Consider the following 20,867-nt stretch of genomic DNA (forward strand, 5'->3'; position numbering starts at 1 on the left):
TAAAATAGCTTTTAATTTGTTTATCAAATAAGTAAGGCTAACGGCATATTGAGCCACGCCAGTGCGCACATTGTCGGCTTCTGAGAAGCACCGTTGAAGAGTTGGTGTTGCGTGCTTTCAGTCCCTGTATCCAAAACGATCAACCAGATGAAAAATCGTTTTGTTTATTCAATGTAGGAAAATGCCAAAAGTCTACATCTAGCAAGGTAATCGTGCATTGTCACAATCCATTCAAACCAGAATGGCGGGATTCAATTTTCAGTGATGCAACGAATGGGCTAACGCCAAACTAATCTCGTCCCCTAAATATTAAATACGGTAATTTTATATATTCCGTTGCGTTGACTGATACGTTGAAAACACTATATTTTAACTGTATACATTACTGCAGTACATTTATTTTGGTCATCGCTTAATACTACTTACGAGAAACGCAGATTCCAACTTTTTACTATCTATGCTACACTTGGACATATATAGTTCAGGTTTGGCTAAATCAGATGGATACTCATATACTTCTTTTGATAATATATAATAACTTATTAAAAAATCTTCATATATATATATATATATATATATATATATATATATATATATATATAGGGAGACATGTGTATACAAATATAGTATCATTTGTTTTTGGCATGATTGGTGTGCACCATCTTACTATTTTTGTATTATTTCGTGATTATCATCATATAGTATATTTGGTAATTTTCTGTTATTATTTCTTTGTTTACTATGTATGTAAACCTATTTATAGTACAATTCAGCTCTCGTAGTGCCAACGTGGGAACGTGACCATGCCAGACATTGAATGCCACCTACATGTCTATTTCTATCTCATATGTAGCACATAATATATACTTATATGTATACCAAGAGCGCAAATAATAGAGTATCTTCGATTGCACTAGAGTATTTAAACATGTTTAGCTGTTTTCACATTTGTTGATGAAGATGTAACCACAGGTCAATATCGCATCCCCTATCATATCACATATGTCACTATAGAGCATTGCTTGGCACGTGAACAAGGGATTTCTTTTCGATCTAACTATAGGTCGGAAGGGAGAAGTTCTATTACTGCAGTATCCATCGTGCTGGTCAATAGGCTAACTCAGTGCGAAGTTAATGCTAGGCACATGGGATTTTTGATAGTTGACGGAGTACCGATTATTACACTGCAATTCCTCATTTATTTCATTATCGCGTCTCTCTTTTTATATATATATATATATATATATATATATATATATATATATATATATATATTGTACAGATTCATGTAAAGTTTATTTTTGATAATAACAATGATATTAAGCGTAGTGTAATAAGAAATAATCAACCCCCGACAACAGGATGCGAGTGCTAGGTGCTGCTATTATATTAGAGCCGGAAATTCGAATGTAGTCTTGACAATCAATGCTCACCGTCTTTTATAACTGGCAAGCACTTACATACTCTACAGAATAAAAACGTTGTATTCGCAGGCGAGCGCATCTCTCCAAGGGTCTAAGGGTAATCTGTCAGGGTTAAGGATTATATTATAAAGTCAAACCGCCTATTATCACAATCGACTGAATCAACAGAGATCCCAATTCACTTGACCGAATCAATTCGAAGCACGTTAGCGCATGACCTATGCAGACACGAACACTGTTTTTTCCTAAATCTGCTGCTCTATTGGGCTTAGCGAGAAGCAAATCTCATACATTAAGTTAAAAAAATATTAAGTCCTACAACACATTTATCTATTGGCTAGCCGCCGGTGTGCTGTTAGTTGCTGCGGTCGCTGCTGCGTATATAGAGGTGGCAGAGTCCTCGTGTAGGCTTGACGAAGACAACCGCTCAAGGACGCAAGAAGGACAAGCTAAGGGAATAGGACGACCTTGTGTAGCGTATAAAGATGTGACCCGATCCAGCTGGTCGGATGGCAACGAGGTCCCCAAAGAGCTAAGTTCGACTTGGCTCGAGGGGGCATGATGGCCACATGAGAAGACCACTGCGGGCCCACCTGCAGCCTGAACGAGACGTTTAGCGTCCAGTGAAGAGACCTACGTAAGAAAGGGTGGAGGTATTCTAGTAATTGTGTTCAAATAGCTTGTGACAAGTCCGAATTTCTATCCATATATCTTATCAACATTAATTATGGTGTGTGTGTATATAATGGCAGCAAAATTCACTAAATGTGGGCATGTAGCAAAGAAGCGCATCGTTCAGGTGAAAAACACATCGTGAGACATCTCAGCTACCGCGAACTACTCATCTAGTAGCTTACCACAATGGGTGCAGGTGGCATAGAGTTTTGCTTAATTTTTTGGCGGACCTGAGATGCAAGCTTCTTGCGAAACTTTTCCGAAGAAGACGTAGTCATCGCGTCCTCTCGGCGAATATCGTCTAGAATTTTACCACAACCTACGTAGTACAATAAAAAGAAAACATTTAAATTGTGATAAGATGCACCAATAAATTGTAGCTATTACGGCGAATCCATAAGATCTAGCAGTGTCAAGCGCAAGTTATGATACCTAGATTTCAGCTACTGAATCTCGAGCTCTTAATCGTGATTGCTTCTTATTCCTATTAACAAACTGTGTTACGTTAAACATGACCATAAAGTTTAATTATAATATGAATTGATTTACCAGTAACTTCAATAATTCCTTGACAGGCGGCAACATCTCCTTCAGGCGAGTTCATAGCACCGTTGACTAGGTCCATAAGACGTTCGTTAAACTCAGGAGAAAAGTTCTCAGCGACCCCCTCAACACCTAGACAGACTTCGGCCACTGCCTTGGCGTCACAGAATAGAAGCAGTCCCAATGCAAGTCCTATGCGATCTAAATGAGTCGTAAGTATCGCCTCTAGTTCTGATACATCGAATAACATCTCAATCCACGCAGTGATGGCTAAATTTAGGAATGCTTTGATGCTTTCTGAACTCATCGTGTCATCTACCCGACTGCAATAATAATCGAGCACCTCTTTCAGAGATGATTTTGGGTTTTTACACCTTTTCACTGCCTTTAGCTGATGTTCAAGGGCCTTAGTTAACCTACCCTCCAAGAGAGCGATTTTGGCCGCTGCCTGGTGATCACCCAAGGAATCACAATGCTCAAGCATTAACGCTGAATCGTACGAAGAATGGAAGATTGCCAAAGTTGCGTGGAGGGCTGCCCCACCAACATACGGAGTGGGGTCCATAAGGCTAAGGGGAGGGCAATTAAGCAGGCGCTCTGAATGTGTCGCAAAGAACAGCCTCTGGCGGGCAGACATCTCCATCTCAGAGATGTCCACATTCGGAATATGGGCTTGAGCTACCTCCGGTGGAAGGCCCGAACAGGGTACAGGCTTGAGTTCACCATGTTTCAGTACATGGGGTATATTGATGACTCGCCGGGCGGTACGTACCATGATCACGCGATTCGTAGCCTGAGTAAAAATAGAATATTAACATGTTTAAATATTTAGGACGTATGAAATGGAATGAATAAAAAATTACGTTGCATAAGAAGAAAAAATTTGTTTGCATCTGCCACTAGTTTAAATCCAGGTCCTTCGATAATGAAAGGTAGCAGAGGCTGTTTTAAAGCAATCGAAGCGCTCTATTATGCAGATTTTTTCGTACCTTAGCGGAATAAATTAGCCTAAATATGAACAAAAACAGAAAGAAATTATTAAGGAACAGAACAGGAATCACTTCATTTATAACAGATAAACTGCAAGCTTTAATATTGTTTTTTTTTCTTCTACACCGTGGCAATTAAACAAAATTTCAATGAACAGATCTAGACGAAAAGTAATAACAGGTAAGGCTGTTAGCCCGATTTAGCTTATATTTATTTAGAGTAACCTACCTCGGGTTCCTTAACATGTATTACGGTTTTAAGCGCAAGCTGGCTTGAATCATTTTGACCCCAGGCCATAACTTTGCCAGTATTGTCCACGGCTAGGGTGAAATCTTTACCACATGCCACCGACACCATCTGCCGATTAGCCAGGGATGATATTGCCGTTGGAGTTGCCTGTTAAGACATTACCAAAGTTTATTTAGGGCTAATCGAATGCCTTGAGGAATGCATTGGGCGAACGATAATGGTCAACACAGCCGAAGTAACCATCGGTTTCCCCACCACTTACATTTTAAACAGGTAAAGTGTAGCAGAAGTCATTAACATTAACGCTTGTACATGCCTATTGCTACTTACAATATCTTTTCGATGTCCGTGGCCAAGCTGGCCTTCAGAGTTCCTGCCTGCTGTGAGTAGCTCGCCTCTTGTCGTTACCAATGCAACGTGATTATATCCCGCCGACATTGACGCCACCCCATGGCTCAAATCACACAAGAGTGACGGACTTAAGTACGCCATCGGATTAGACGAATCATCTGATGAACCCTTGCTTCCATTAGCATTACCTGAACCTGTGAAGTTGATAAAGACGTTCATTATTTACTTAAGTATTTTATTCTTCAAATCAAAAAGTAAATAGAGGCTCAAACAGTAATCAAATTATAGATTAAAGAGTTACTACTCTTGTTACGAACAGTTATATTGATCATACTGTAAACACAACATTCAAGAGTAATCCTCCTTAAGAATGCTTCGGTCAACGTTGATTTAGGACAAAGAATCAAGACTTCTTACCTTGCTGCTGTTGACGAAATCTTTTTTGCGACTGAGCCTGAAGCCGTAGACTTTGAGGATTGCACCCCCAAGTATAGATTCGATATGCTGGCTTGGTTGATAGCGCATACTTAAAGGAAAGTAAGCGTCGGACGAAGCGAATGCGAAAATTATATTATATAGCGTATAATGAACGAATAGATACGACATACATGTAAAATAAAAATGTATATATATATATATAATATATGAAACATTTATTGTTAATGAAAATTAAGTCAAATTTATTCTTATAAGAGTGTTCACTCCCTGGCCTAACTGGCCGTGAATACCCCAGCCCCAGTAAAACACTCTGAAAAACAATATTTTCGTTAAAATATTATTTACATATATATACATATTTTCTTTTTATATAATTACCCCTGTTACCTAGTATATATCGATAGCGGGGCTTGAAGTAGAACTGTTAGCTTCTTGTAAGCGTAAATAATAGTAGAATGGATAAAAATCTCAAAAGTCAAACCCCAATGGGACTGCGGCTTACATACGCACCCATAGCAAAACATAAATCAAAACTTAAACTGAATTCTAAAAACCCTCACTGTCTGGAAAAATCCGACAGCGATCATCGAGATGCTGTTTGTTGGTAAACGGACGAGCTGTGGTCTGGAGAACTTCGTACGATTTCCGAGTCCCAATTGGCCGAAGGCGTTGCATCCGAAGGCCACAACACGGCCATCGTGACACAAAACGATGGAATGAGCTCCCCCGGCACCTACCTGAATAGGCGTCGCTGGGAAACCCTTCACAGCGGCTGGTAGAAAATAATCATTTGTAGAACCCTGGCCTAACTGGCCGTGAACACCCCAGCCCCAGCAAAACACTCTGAAAAACAATATTTTCGTCAACATATCATTTACACATATATACATATTTTCTTTTTATATAATTACCCCTGTTACCTAGTGTATGTCGATAGCGGGGCTTGAAGCAGAACTGTTAGCTTCTTGTATGCGCAAATAATAGTAGAATGGATAACAATCTCAAAAGTCAAACCCCAATGGGACTGCGGCTTACATACGCACCCATAACAAAACATAAAATAAACTATGGGCACCGCTTGGCATATAATCATTCATATTAGACCATCTTTTTCAATCCTATTTATATTGTTATGAGCTTTGGAAGTACCTCGCTCGAGGCACATAGAAATCAAAACTGTCGCTTCGAAAACGAATCTTGAAAAAGATAATATAAAAAACAAAGCTAAACTGGCGAATATGGCATTGTATTCATCAAGCAAGACCTGCTTTTGATATAGGCGCTCAACAATATGAGAAATACGTTTGGTCTGCGCTAAACACTTAAATAATTCCATGCAACAACGCCATAAAACTTCTGATGCTTCACTGGCTTATCATACCTTATTAATCGGCATACACCACCGTTCCACCCTTAAAAAAAATATAATCTTACGCCTGAATGATGATAGCAACAACAGCGGTAGAAGCTTGACTCAACTTTGGCTTTTCTCGCCGCCCGGTAACAGCAGAACGATACCACTGAATAAGATAAAACGAACTTCATGATGGGTAGCTCCGAAGCCCAGCGGGTACAGCGCTGGAGAGTCACACCCTTCCGCCTACAATCTAACGATTATGCCCGTGACTGCCAAGACTCTGGTCTACCCCATTTAATTTCGTTTCGATATTGAAAAATATTCTCTTTGCACTTCATCTTGTATCCTAGGTAGCTAAAAAAAAAACTGTTTGTTCCATAACACGAGCAGACTGTACCTATTTACATAATATGTTTTTTTTTTAAACAAAAGCTTCGCATGTCGAAGAAAAAAGTGCTAGGGCGTAAAGTATATCAATAGAATACAACTGTATTTTAGATCTGCTCTATTGCTTATAATATTAATAATCTGGTAAATTCTACATAATTGTATCTTACATGCATCAATTTTTGTTTAACATCAAGTATGTTTGTAACGTTGTTTGCGACTTAGTTAACACGAGGAAATTCGATTTTTATATTTTGTATAGTGGCTAAGGTGATTACTCATTTCCTAAGAATTACGATTAAATACAGTTAAAATTTTGAGTTCAGCACATGTGAAGTTAACGATTATAATGCATTGACACGTTATAAACGTTGGTAATACACGTACTTGCCCGCGTGCGTAAGAGCCATCGAATGGTATGCCCCGCAAACAACTTGTTTAACCGAATGTTCGTGAAAAGCCTCCACTAACTGAGGATGCTGAGAACGGCGAACTTCTAAACCAAGGCCCAATTGTCCGAAGTTTGATGCTCCTGATGCAAATACCTAACGAACCACAATAGAAATAGTGGCCTATTGTAAATCGTGTGGCTATTAATCCCTCGCTGTCGCTAGGAAGGATGCTAATGATACAACACAAGGTTAACAATTTTGAATGCTTCCCATCATAACACCATGTATATCCAGTGAAACGCTTCTTAAACCTATACGACAGATAGCGTCGTCCATGAAATCAGCATCGGCAACATCAGCTGTTATTTTAGAACGCAGTAATTTCTTGCATATACTTTTTCGAAGAGCATCATCTAAGTCGTCATCATCTGTAAACCAATCTATATTCTTCGTAATTATCTCTGAAAGCTGGACTTACCCCGTGGTCTGTAAGAAACAGCGTGTGCATGGTGCCGCACGCCACCTGTGTGACATTCACACGAAGTAGGTCCAGATACGACACTCGTTGTGGGCTTATCGTTTCGCCAAACGAAGGCTCACCTTCGCCGAAGCTGGTGAATGACAATGAACAAAAGAGAAATAGCACAGAGTACATTGAAAACAAACGTTTCTTTAAGAAACACAATAATTTTGACGATAAACACACAGATGATAAACTTCTCTTCCAAGATATACTTAGAAGTTTGACAAAAAATTACAATTTATTTAAAATACAACACCTAGGTATGCTTTTCGCCACCCAATGGCGTGGTCTCGCATACATTTGTGCACTAGTATCAAATTTTGAATTCGTGTAGGCCTGGATTAGTTATATAAGGCTTAACCACAGGATAACTATCATATATGTAGCATAATAGGTCGAACAATAGAAGATAATAATACATTGGGTTCGAATTTCGAATTTGTTTTAAAATTATTCCACATTTATAAAACTCGTCTGGACGTCTTATAGAGTGAAAATTCGCTTATTAATGTAATGACTAAGTAAAAACATCCAGGAGGTTAATGTTCGCTAAGACAGCCTTTCAGGAGGCTTTTTCCTACTGTGCCTGTTACATCTAATGCGAAACATACTCTCTTAGCTTATGTGAATAGGTGAAGTACCCAATAAACCGAACCGATAGCACATTTTCAAAATTATGTAATAATTATATATAAAATTTAAAAATTACTATTACATTCGTGCCCTGTAAGGTCGAATGAAACTGAATACATAAAAAAGTTTGACACAATTCTATTGATATCTTATATATCAACAAAATCAGATTGATATTATTAAGAGACCATACAATATCTCATTTTGAATACAGCTCAAGGAGTTGATTACTAAATAATTATATACAGTATATTATAACTATATACGATCATAAGCAATTGCACGATACGCATAAAGGAGGAATGTTTTCTTTATGATAAAACTCACCGTCCAGCGCGGTTTGTTCCCCAGACGTAGGCTTTGCCGCGGGCACACAACGCCGCATACGAAGGTCCGGCCGCCAAATGAATGCCAACTGGGGTGATGGCTCGCGATGGCTGCGGATGGAACTCAAACACTCTGATAAGCGCCGACTGGAATTCTGGTTTATTATTATGTTCCCAGTTATTACTATGCCCTTCGCCATTAAAGGCATTACCATTGCTGATATCGTTTTGTTCTTGTGCTGCATTTCGATTAAGGAGCAGCAGAACGAAAAGAAAAAGTTTAAGGACGTCCTGCTCGGATACCAACGATGGATCATCGGACGCGTCGAGAGACGAGGCGTCGAGCGAATCCGCTGAGATCAGCGATGTTTCAGATTTGGCACAACTGGAAAAAAACGTAATACATTCAAAAATTAATTAATACAACAAGTGAATCAATTTTATTGACCATTGTATACCGTGAGAATCTGGTCCGATTAAATATCAGAGGCAGGGACATAGTTACAACATACATAGCCAGTGGTCAGTCAAAGATGTGAAAATCGCTTTTGAATAATCAATATAAAAACAAGGAGAACCTCATCTAAATCTAGCAGTGATTGAAAGCCCAATATATATTATAAGTCTATTTGCTATAAATTTCATGGTGGATTTTGTATAGTTCGGCTGACCAGTAATTGAAAACAGTTGGACACTCCTCAAATGGCTTGAAATCTCGGCCTGATATTTTCAGCTAGTATTAATAGTTAATATGAGTCTCAAGTTAACTTATTCGGATTTAGAAATCCTACATATACTTTCACAAATGTTTAACAATTTTAGTATACGACGTATAAGGTCCACTACGAGTCAGCGGGATTATCTACATAGAATAATTATGCTTAATGAATGAAGCATGAATAAAATCCAAACTCATTTTCTTCTTTGGCTAAAATTGACAGTGCGTATTCTGACGACAAACGTCCAACGTATTGAACTCCGTTGTATGCACTAGGTGAACGCGCTAAGAAAAGCCTCATGATTTGCAACATTTGCTGTAAGCAACATATCTGTTGCCTCGTCCTATGTCCATCGTTGATATCCCTGAAGAATATCCTTATCAACCTTTTCAAAATGTCCAAAATAACAGCCTGCTGAAGAGTCAAATACCTCAAGCGGACGCATACTATGGCGTCGAAGGTCGAAGACACCTACGAAAAGCTTTGTCCTTGAACTGTCAATAACAGCATTTCAGGGCGCTTTGTTAAACATTCAACAACAACAAAACGGCAGTCTGGAAGCCATTTGAAAACCATTAAGGCTAGAAAACAACTGTATATACACTACCTGTGAATATATAGAGCCATGCTGGCGAACGGTTGACAAAATAAAGAACCTTGACCAAGCGGGTTATTAACAATAATTGAGCAGATGGTACCCAAGCGTCATCAGGAACCATAATGTAACTCTGGTGAACATGGCTAATACAAGTGCTGTGACTACGCCTCGTACATTCGGCCGTTGGCTGAATAAGGCACTTTTCAAATCCGCCGAATGCAAGTTCAGTGTCCTGTTCAAGCACGGAATACGGCACTTCAAGTGCTCGTACCAATCGTATGCACCTGTTATACGTAATGCGTAAGAATACTTAGAGAGACAACGTTAACAGAGCCCAAGAAAATGCAGTATAGTAAATGGCCATATAATAAAATTTCATCAACGACAACGCAGAAATATATGCGTAGATACAATGGTTGTGTCCAGCATTTATAACCGATCACATTAGCACACTCACCGTTGCCTTTTTGGCGTAAGAAAAAGCTTTCGTATGGCGAGTTTATTGCACGGTTTGGACGGATCGAATAGGGCGGCTAGTTTGTGGGTGCAGTCAGAGATCTGTAGAAGATCGCAACAGGTTCTTAGATAACGAGCGAGTAGACCAGGACTCGTGCAAAGAGCAAGGACCATTTCCGGATGACCTGTGTGACAAATGCATGCCGGAAATTCTATTATTAGCATTATCAAGTCTGCTGAGTCATAGACTACTTTTGAGCAAAGTTTCATACATTATTAAACTTCTGGATAACCCACAAGTTCTACTTTAAACGTGTCTCAGGTTCTTTGACACTTAAATAATCTAAGAAAGAAACAACTTGCGAAACCATTTACGTGACATCGTATCGTTCTTAGGTCAGTTAGGTCTACGGAAGGTAACAGTTATATTGCCAAAGCTCGCCTCGTTTCATACATGAATGATTATATTATTCTGTGACCTGACAGAAGAGCTGCACAGCGACACAGAAGATACCTACCCGTAAGACATTCCTGAATGGCGGTTTGTTCCTGTTTTAGCGTGGCGGCGCTGTAACTTTGACAGACCTGTGTGTCAGACGGTCCTTGAAGGTTCTTGAAGAGAAAGTCGGCCATCAGCGCGAGCTGGTTATGCAGTCGTGAAAAATAACTCAGCAGACTGTAAAGCTTAAAATTGCACAACGTCCGAATAACGACGATATCACTGTAGTATACGTTGTCGACTAGAAATGTCCTGCGAAATGACAAGAAGGACAAATAAAACCAAGTCAATCTCTAAATGATACGTACAGGTAGAAACGGCTGTAGAATGAAACAAACGATGTGCATAATTGACATGCGGTGGCTTCGAAGGCCAAACCTCTCTTTGCGAAAAATCTCGTTGTGGCTTCCGAGACCTACCAACGGCGCATGAATGTTACCTAATGCATGTAATAAACGAAATTACTTACTTAAGTAAACACAATTTTTTTTCATATAAAGTCACTCTAATCATATTTGTATTAACGACAGCTAAAACACTTCACTACTATCATCATGTCCGTCAGCAGTCACACGTGGCCTCCGTTTTGCTCTATCCACCGCTCAAATCCGTCGACTATTGAACGTCTTACCTGAATGCATTCGTTATAACCTCTCGCTGATCATGCTTCTCGAGTAGTTGGTGCACAAAACAGAGAACGGCGAAATTGGCGAGATGTGGTCGGTCAACCTGTTGAAGCTCGTGGCAGCGGGTTGAAAAAACGACCTGCGAATAGGCTAGCAACTCCGCTAGTGATCCTGACGAAACGAAATGTGCGATGCGCTTCAGTTGACCGCACTGCGAGGCGTCGAACGTTCGGTGACAGGACAACAGAAAAATTGTTCTAATTTAACGTTAGTAACACGTGAGCTGCCCTAGGTTCGAAACCGGACGTGGACGCACTTCCTTTTATGCTAGAAGGGGCCAGCATACCGAAGCAATATTGAACATAATGAAACCCAACGATTTTTTAAAGTTAGGGTTAAATAACTGATTAGAGAATGGTTCCATTACTACGGATCATTTTATCGTAAAACGCTGCTTGAGAAGCGATAACTGGATATTATTAAAGTTATCTGTTTTGTCACGCTGTTGACTATGATAGAAGATATTATTCAGTCAGCGTAGAAAAGCAGACTTAAGTACATGAAGTATCTCTAGTGAGAATTACCTTGGAGGTTTGGTACAGTTTGATGGCCTTCGTAAAATTGTTTCGTCGAAGTTCAATTTCGGCCGCCATTTCATAGAGTCGTAAGGGCGACAGGCGTGGAAAGAGGTTAATAAAATGTTCACACTGAGCAGTACTGGACTCCGTCGCGAGCTGAACAAATGCTTTTTGAAGGCTGCACGCTGGGGCGAGTAACTGAATTGAATCTCGTGTTGTAACGAACACTGCGGGTGGGACAATATCTACGGAACTGCATCCATTTTCTGACATGGCACAAGATTATTAGAGAGATGTAATACAAAAAGCAAATCCCAACAATTTAGTAATATTAGAAGATGTACCGCATCATCATGGTATAACATTACTTTCATTCCACCTATGCACAATCGTAGGATTATCTAACTAGTCATATATGAGGTGCGTAAATGTAAATTGCTTCGTTACCTCTATATTTATAGTCAATGCTTTATTTTCAAATACAAGCCGCGTACTATATATTTAATAGTGATTTTTGCTTTGTTCACATACATCGCTTTGGTTCGTAGAAAATTTTAATTAGCGACATGTTGTTCAGTGTCAAATGAATTTTGATGCTGTCTCCTTCGACTGCATACGTTTCTTAAGTGTTTATTCAGTATGAATGGGGAAAGCAGACAAGGGCTAGTCAGTGTTATCCTGATCACAATTGCGGGATAAATTCCTATGGTTAAAATGCAGCCATTATTTTAGCAGTAAGCCCCCGGTCTTTAGCGCCAGTGTAACTGACGTTTCTTGGCCTGAAACTGTGAGTTTTTCTTCTACCCAAAGCACAAAAGGCTGAAACGTCAACGCAAACAGCGGCAATACAAGCAAAGGGCGGGACGAACCTTTGGCTTCAGTGACATCTGGCGTCGCATAAAGCGAAGCGTGGGTGTTAACAATTGACGCTTGCATATTGTATTCAGCTAACAACGGGGAAACCTTATCCTGCTGCTGCTGCTGGTGCTGCTGCTGCTGAAATAAAGACCAATGAATAAGCGAGGCACACCCGGTTACTCATTTCGCCTTTTTGACCTGTTCTGCTCCAGCATGAACTACGTATGCTTGAGAACGGCAGTGCTTTTTTTTATTTCGTCCTGCCATACCTTATTATCATAAACAATATTCAATAATTTATTATTAATAGATTCCAAATATTACTGAAAATAGTCGTGTTCCAGACACCAGGAAATAGGCTGGTAAGCTCCAGAGGGAAACAGTTCAGAATGAGTACAGCTAGCACCCACCCAGCAGGAAATGCACAGACCGCTACTAAATCAATCCCAAATTTTCTGTGAGGTAAACATGCCTTCGTTCTTCTTGCTGTTGTAATACTAACTATGCTGCATAAGTTCGGCTTTATCTTCCAATAAAACAAATAAACTGTTTAACTTGTGTTAAATGCAAATGCATTTAGAAGTATACTGACCAAAATAACCGTTTAGTGCGCATAAAAGAAATAACTTCTCATTTATGTTGTTGTCGCTTATTAGGTCACCACTATGCTGCACGAACGACTAGCTATATCACCTAGTATCCTAAACAGACGAAATTTCTCGATTAGAAACCAGCAAAACTAGTTTCGCTGTGATTGATAAGCATATATTAATTATTGGCGTCAGAGTAACACCTCTTTTCGACTTACATTACACAACGACTTTCTCTTCCGTTCAGATTAGTCATAAGGGTCAGAATATGGCACTCAATAACCACAATTATGTTTGCTGGCCATTTACCTTGGACATCGTTTTCGTCTGTCACACATTTTTCTATCAAACCGTTATAATCTACGGCTGTCTCGTCATGGTCCAGCTATCTACCTCACACACTCGGCGTCGAACATGCGGCGCCGAGCTACGAATACAAACATATCGTCGTTTCCGCGCATTCTTCAAGCCCTTTGTTCTAATCAGAGATAGCACAGAAGCTACGGTTGTGCAATGATTACGTGAATCCTGCGACTCGCGGGCAACATAATTTAAAAGCAAAACGCCTATAAATACTATAGATATATACACAATATTTTATTCAAATATGCGTTTATACAAATACATGAGCACTACCGCCATTATTTTTGCCATTACTAAATTTCGCATCTGGTACCGAATCTATGACAAATTATAAGACCTGCCTTCTGTGACAGCTACTGAATCATCAATGGCTGTGCAGATTATTGCCTCATGAGGCATTTTGTGAGCTCGACAAGCATTCGGCGTTATGGCTAAGGACACTCGCGCTCGTCTGTATCTTTAATAGTACATAGTTTGAAAACACACCTTTGTCTACCAGGAAATCAGTCTTAAGGTGGCGTAATAGCGGTAGTGTGCTATCCTGTGTATCTCTTTGTCTGTGCAGCGTAACGAATTAGTTTAGGTTTAGCATATTAGACAATCCCCGCGATAGCTTAGTGGGTAACGCATTTGTCTAGAATTTGAAACAGAGCACCTGGGACATACAGCATACGACCGCTCACTGTGTTCACCCGCTCACCCTAGGTGTTGGCTTTCTTAATAGCTTCACGTATGTAAGATCGGTGGTAGCGAGATAGACATTGAGTATATGCGCCCACACACACATGAATTAAAGCCTAGGTTGCAAGCTCGTGTTAAGCCTAGGCAACAATGGTAAATGGAATGGTACTTCCTTAGTGCTTTAATTCTTTGAAGTGAAAAGTGCGTGTGATCTAGCTCAATAAGAACACCAAAAAGACTGTAGATAAACAGCCGAAGGCAGACTGCCATGGCATTCCAGCGCGCCGTACTCTTCAGACGACATATTTAGACCTATGTAGATATAGGTTCAGAAGGTGTTTCCCAATTCAATACGTGAACTAAGAGGGAAAACAATTATGCTATGCTTTGGGTAGTTGTTATCAGCTTCAGTAACTAAAGTTAGAGCTTTCACTGTGGTCGTGGGTTAGGGCAATGTTGGCGTAGTTTTTCAACAGCTTGCCTGACAACAACCTTGAAATGCAGTCTTTCGTGTAGGTCGTTGGCAATGGGTCGTATAGTTCTCCTGTGTTTTGACTTTAAGCTGTATATTCCTACCTATGAAGGTATCTGACATAACACGGTTTAGTCACCTGCAGACATTAGAAACATGTGCCAAAAACTCCCAAGGCCACAGTCGTTATGAATGGCATCACACGTGCTTACATCTGTAGAGACTGACTGTAGCTGTTACAGACTGGTTCAGACCATGCGCATGCATACTTCGAATCGGTCCATACAAAACGCATTGGACGCGCCTGGCATTTTAGCGTATTTCAAACAAACATTACCTTCTTCGAGGTAATGCTGGCTGGCGGCTGTGAAAGGAGATAAAGTTTAGTTTCAGAAGAAATATACATTAAGTCCTGCCACATCACGATTAATGATCCTGCTGTCATTTTTGGCAACTTGAATTTTTCGGAAAGATCGATAACATGCGTGGGTTCCCCCACAAGCACGTCACTATCGTACACCTGTAAAACACCCAATAATTTTCAAGCATCAGTGCTCTATACGCTTTTCTCACTGGATAGATCTTAAATCTGAAATACATATCCTTACTGATATTATATCGATTTAGAAGACAGTAAGCGCTGACACAGAAAAAAAAGTGGGAAAAACATATGCAGTTAATTTAACTGTAGATCGGAATCGTTATATTAGTCTATTTCTTTGCCTCTTCTTCTTGAATTGTCGGAATTTGGGCACCGGCAGGGGTAAACGGAAAGGCAAAGTAACTAAAGTAGAATAGTACAGTAGAGCCTGATGCCACTATTTCAATAGCTAATTTACCCTCTCTATTGAAGTAAATCGTTGATGCGATATCGAAGTAACGATTCCGGAGACCCACAAAAAAATCGCCGGTAACTACATTATAAAGACAGCGGAAAGAAAGTTTGTACGAAAAAAGATTTAGGAAGACGAGGAGAAGAATCACTTACGGAAAGTGTCGACGTCCTTTTGTTAAATGCTTTGACAAGGTCACCCTGGCTGGAGAGTTCCACATCGACGTTGAACTTCCCCAATGGCAAGAATACCACTCGGTGATCAGGTGGAAACACAATGCGGGGCTCGCTTCTGCTCTCGATGCACAAATGCGTTTTTTGTCCGAAAGAGGTCTGCACTACAAGAAGACGCCGATGTCGATGATAGTCCGAATGACACACCAAAATCGAATCAATTGGCAATGGTGAAGTCGTTCGATATAGAACTTCTCCCGTCGAAATCTCCACAAACAGCAGATCGCGATTCTGTCTCGGTGAATACAGATCAAAGGTTAGGCAAGAGGTTAATATAAGATATGTAAAACTTTATCGACCATACAGAAAAAAAAATATTGTTTGTAAATAATTTGGGGATTTTACAGGGCTAATTGCTTAATAATAACACTTATGTATTAGGCACTAATAAAGATAATCCCACTCTTAGGAAGTGGGATCCATTCAAATAAAAAGCATTTGGACAGGTATCATTTTTGCCTTAAGTGAAACATCTAATTGTTCCAGTGCTTAAGTTATGTAGGGTTGGTGCCATGCGATTCACGTGTGTTCTGAATGCGAGGCGTAGCATCATAGATTGATTTATTTTTTCGCTAGCAGCACAATGTAGATAATCGAGGAACGGAATTTAGATCTAACTTAATCACTCATCTTCTAACCGCAAACGTTAAATTCTAATAAAAAGGGACCTCTAATATCTTAAAGCCAACATTGATAAAAATAATTTAATCCATAAAAATAATCTACCAAATAATGCATGAAGGCCCCACTTGAACTTTAACTAGTTATCTAAGATTGGCATGATAAAAACCACACGATGGCCTAGACTACGATAGCTGAACAGAAACTGGCGACTCTAAAACTAGCACACGTGCTTCCTTTCTTCAGCAACCTCATATTATAACCTACCGATGTTTAGACTGTACTTCTCTATTATCTAATGTACAGAAGATCTCAGGCGATCATCTAGCAGGTAACGCCCTCAAGCAACAAGACCTAAAGGTTTCCTTACGGAGCATAATTTTAACGGGTGACATTATGTCAAGTGAATGATTCACGTAAAAATAATCTATAATAGTCAGGCAGAGAGCTTGTGTATAGCGAGGAAAAACATGCGGTATGATGATAATTATCATAAAATATTTTTACACTAAAGTGATGCTTGTCAGTTTGGTTTCCATACTATCTTCCTCAAAGAATTCCAGGTATTTCACACCTCCAGGCATTGGTTCATACATTCAGTACTTAATTCAGCTTATGTTAATACACAGGCATGCGAAGGTATCTAAAGTAAAGAAAAAACAACTTAATAATATAAGATGCTAACATCTTTCGTAAGTTTGAAGTTTCCTCCACAAGTGAATTCATTAAGGATGAGGTCAAAATGCCGCACAATTTTGATAAATTTAACAGTAGGTTGAAACGTTTTTAATTCCACATTGGCATTATTTTCTACATTGACTGCCCAGTATTCCTACCTCAAAGCCCAGTATAACCATTGGAACGCCCGTGCATGTCTCCCAACAGCACGCATCTGTTAGGGCCGATCCTTTGGCATGCTTTGAGAACACTACCTCTCCCTGGAGTGTCTGAAAAGGCTGCACAGCGGGCGAAGTGACGAGGGCCAGAAGCTGTATGACCCCAGATGACGATATAAGCACCACATTGTGACATGATGGATCCAGCAATAGTCGCAGATTTTCACTGTCTCCAGCTCGCCATTGCTTGATGCGACGCCGTCCATTGTGCTCGGTGAACGCGATTACCGTCCCTGTAGCACCGCAACCACACAGATAATGAATAGATAGTTGAATAGATAAATCACTAACGTAAAATAGTAGTTAGATCATTTCTAGTTACAAAAGGTTTCTAGAGGAAACATTCGTGAATAATTACTGCAGCACATTGTAGATGATAGTGGTTTATGAAAACTGCTCCGAAAGTTAGGAGATTACATTACATTTTAACGACGATGCTAAAAATAAGCTATTTTGTTGTGGTGAGAAGTAGTGTATTGCTCGAGTATTTGACTACTGAAAACTTTAAACGTATGTTTAAAGTAGCACATGTTGTGTTAACCGTTCAAATGTTTCAGTGTGCCAAAAATCATACATTTGTCTTTAAATAAGAAACTATTGCTTCCAAAAATCAATATCTTCGGTTCAATTCGTCGTCTAATGGGCAGCTACTCCCTTCTTGCGATGATCATTTTCTGATACTTTTTGATAGGTGATCGATGCAATTAGCATCTCGTCGCTTACAGGCGAGTCCACGGTATTTTATTTATGCATACCGACATTAAACATGTTAAATAAGGAAAAAAAAGAAACAAAAATGTAGAAACTGCTGCTGCTGCTGCCGCCTTAATAATTATAATAATAAATAAAATTACTATTTATTCGGGTGTCACACTCGTCACTGTCGCGACTTGAACTATCGACTTCGGGCCTTCTTAGCTTGCGGTTTAGCCATTCAAGCCTTTGCGACATGCATGTTAATACAACTAATGCAAGTAAACTCCTAGAAAATCCTTAAAAATATCCTACCATTCGAGCAGAGTGCTGCGATCGCTATTCTTGAATGAGTCGAGTGCGAGACAGCCTTTTGTATGGTCACACCGATAGGCAGCCGAAGCACGTTCCGGATGGTGTACAGTTCCACATCAAGTGGAGCATTCATCGTGGTGCTACAGCTGCCGTCAGCCGGCCTGGAATCGTCTTTGTGACTTGTCACATCACCACTGTCCACATTTCGGGGACCAAATGAAGCGTCCGACAGCGAGCGCTGCTTCTGAAAAGGCACATGATTATCACGATGGGTATATGAGCCGACTGCAAGACCAAGTATTGTCATATAGGATCACTAATCACCACTGGGGGTCCAAACGCGCACCGAGCACGACATAGGCAAACAAGGGTGCCTTGTAGAAGTCACCTGGCGATAAGGGTGTTTTGCAAATCACCGCGTATCAACAGCGCACTCACCGATGTTAGCATTTCGGTACCCTATTAGACCGCTACTCATATCCGAGGAAGTCTACCACAGTAACCGCATCCATAGCAATCATATAATTAGTCTGACGTTTATACGAGCTGAATGTAAACCGGTAAGCTTGAATCATCCAACAATTTTTAATGGCTTCCACTTGTCAATATCACAGATGTAATGTGGAACACGAGTGTCCGTCCAGTACTACATTGCCAACGAACAGGACACAAAGCATTAAGCTCAACGACGCAAGTATGTAGAATGGATGACCACGAACTATCGGGAGCTGGCAATGCGAGCGTATTCTCCCCTCAAAAACTCACTCAGATCAATGCTAAACGACATAACACAAAACCGATGTAGACAAAAATTACAGTTTTGAAAATCGTATCATTGCCACCAACATCGTTTACTGATAGCTGCGGCTGTAGCGGCTGACAAGCCTATTTTAGTTGCATTGATTTTCAGTGACCAAGCAAAAAAAAAAACTAGGCACCTTTGCGAAAAGCCCGTTTTCTAATGGCCATCGAAACAAAGTATTTAGGTATGCCTGCTCTTACGAAACGCATCATTCGAAATCCGTTAACATGGGGAATTACCACTATGCCAAACGCGCCCAACGCAGCAGTCAATATAACCTTCCATTCTTACGATGCAACTAGAAAAAGCCACACTACACATTCTAAACCGTCTAGTTGAACATAGATAAATAACCTAACCAACGAAGGCGGACAACCTCACTGAGCTTGAATTTGATCCGTCTGTTTCCTGTTACTATTTCTGCTACGGTTATTAGAAGCCAACTCGGTCGCGCACTCTAGAGACCACATGGGTGGATACAGCAGTCGCATCAATACGTTCCCTGCTCTAGCGCTCGCTTAGTTACTTGTCTATGTCTATAACGACCGATAATTATTTAGTGCGCTAGCAGCCGCAGTTCGAGCCTTACCGCTCTCTCCTTTGTTCGGTAAGAGAGAGAGAGAGAAGGCTTAGCAGCTGAGGTACGCTGAGATACAATTACGTCACGACTGCCACTTGCAACTTGAAGTAATATGAATGCTGACTGGGTGAATGCACGTTGGCACGCTGGCACGCTTGATTACAGAATCGCGGCAGAACTTCTCAGCAAGGGGTCTATAGATCTGGCGAATTATTCTGTTCAAGTGCCAGCAAAGCGCCTTTAACTAGCGCGAATCTAGTTAGTTAGGGACCTGAGCATGACTAGAACTGTACATCTCACGCAATTTTAGAAACGCCGCACTTTTAAATCTCGCTGACTTGTCGTCATTGTAACTAGTAAAGATCAGAGGTTGGAAATGAATTCGAATGGGACAGTTATTCCTAAGATGGAAATAGTCAGCGCTTGTATCGTCTCTACGACGTGTCTTTTCCAGCCATAATCGTTAATTCCAATAGCCAAGGGCTGCTGCTCATCAGAATGATAGGTGGAAAGGTTTCGTCACCTATTCACCATTTACTACCACAAAAAACTGCTTGCCGCGCTGTTTGTTTTCAACTCGATGCTACAAGTACGATTACTATAGCCGAAGGTATTATCAGCGTTACAATACTTGTCACTGTAGCGGCTATCCATCTTGCTTGAATTACCCGTTCGAGAAACAAAACACCACGAACTCTGACTGCGTCCCCGTCCCGATGCGATCTTGTTCGTTATGATCACCTCTCAGGCTTGCTTTTACTTTTCCGTCGCCAGCCATGCTTTAATTTGACCACCCACCCCGCTCAATTAATATTCTCTATGTAAAACATGGCGTAAAGAAGGCTGCCGCTACTGCTATTGCGGTAGGCTACACTGGCAAGATGATACGATTGTAGCAACGATGTTACTGTTATACATGCGCCTTATAAACGGTTCGCGCTCTCAAAGGGGTGAGAGTAAGTCGAAATCGAGAGTTGTGAGAGCAGGTCGAAATTGGAACCGAGGCAGGTAGCGGCGTCTTGTATTCCCTCCATTACCATTTTATTGCCGTGCCTCGTCTTGTCCACCATTATTGTTGCTTGTTTGTGCCAGGACAACGATGGCTTGCAACCATGGTTGCTGCTGTAGCGGTTTATTGTAGTGACATCCTTTTTTTCTTCGACGTA

General features: G+C 40.4%; 1 protein-coding gene across 5 annotated transcripts; it reads right to left on the reverse strand.

Annotated features, from left to right (window-relative positions):
- Positions 1-367: 367 nt before the first annotated feature.
- On the reverse strand, positions 368-20,553 carry LOC111244265 (uncharacterized). 5 transcript variants are annotated; one of them, XM_086978614.1, is made up of 21 exons: positions 19,498-20,202; positions 18,758-19,095; positions 18,320-18,563; positions 17,252-17,544; positions 15,717-16,025; positions 15,066-15,248; positions 12,634-12,760; positions 11,771-12,030; positions 11,192-11,397; positions 10,580-10,812; positions 10,063-10,246; positions 8,290-8,673; positions 7,285-7,417; positions 6,802-6,959; positions 5,231-5,513; positions 4,650-4,758; positions 4,212-4,426; positions 3,861-4,028; positions 2,649-3,435; positions 2,282-2,418; positions 368-2,057 (listed from the first exon to the last, which is right to left on the reverse strand). In XM_086978614.1, exons 2-21 carry the CDS (start codon positions 18,767-18,769, stop codon positions 1,755-1,757), a joined length of 4,728 nt encoding a protein of 1,575 aa, XP_086834740.1. In that variant the 5' UTR covers positions 18,770-19,095; positions 19,498-20,202; the 3' UTR covers positions 368-1,754. The 5 variants fall into 5 exon arrangements, with proteins under 5 accessions (XP_086834740.1, XP_022646893.1, XP_022646894.1 ...); XM_022791158.2 differs by lacking the exons at positions 18,758-19,095; positions 19,498-20,202 and adding an exon at positions 20,370-20,553; XM_022791159.2 differs by lacking the exon at positions 18,758-19,095 and having other exon boundaries at positions 19,498-20,197.
- Between the last annotated feature and the right edge of the window lie 314 nt (positions 20,554-20,867).

This window comes from Varroa destructor, unplaced genomic scaffold, assembly GCF_002443255.2.
Source record: "Varroa destructor unplaced genomic scaffold, Vdes_3.0 BEIS01000002.1, whole genome shotgun sequence".
In the NCBI taxonomy this organism is placed as follows: Eukaryota; Metazoa; Arthropoda; class Arachnida; order Mesostigmata; family Varroidae; genus Varroa; species Varroa destructor.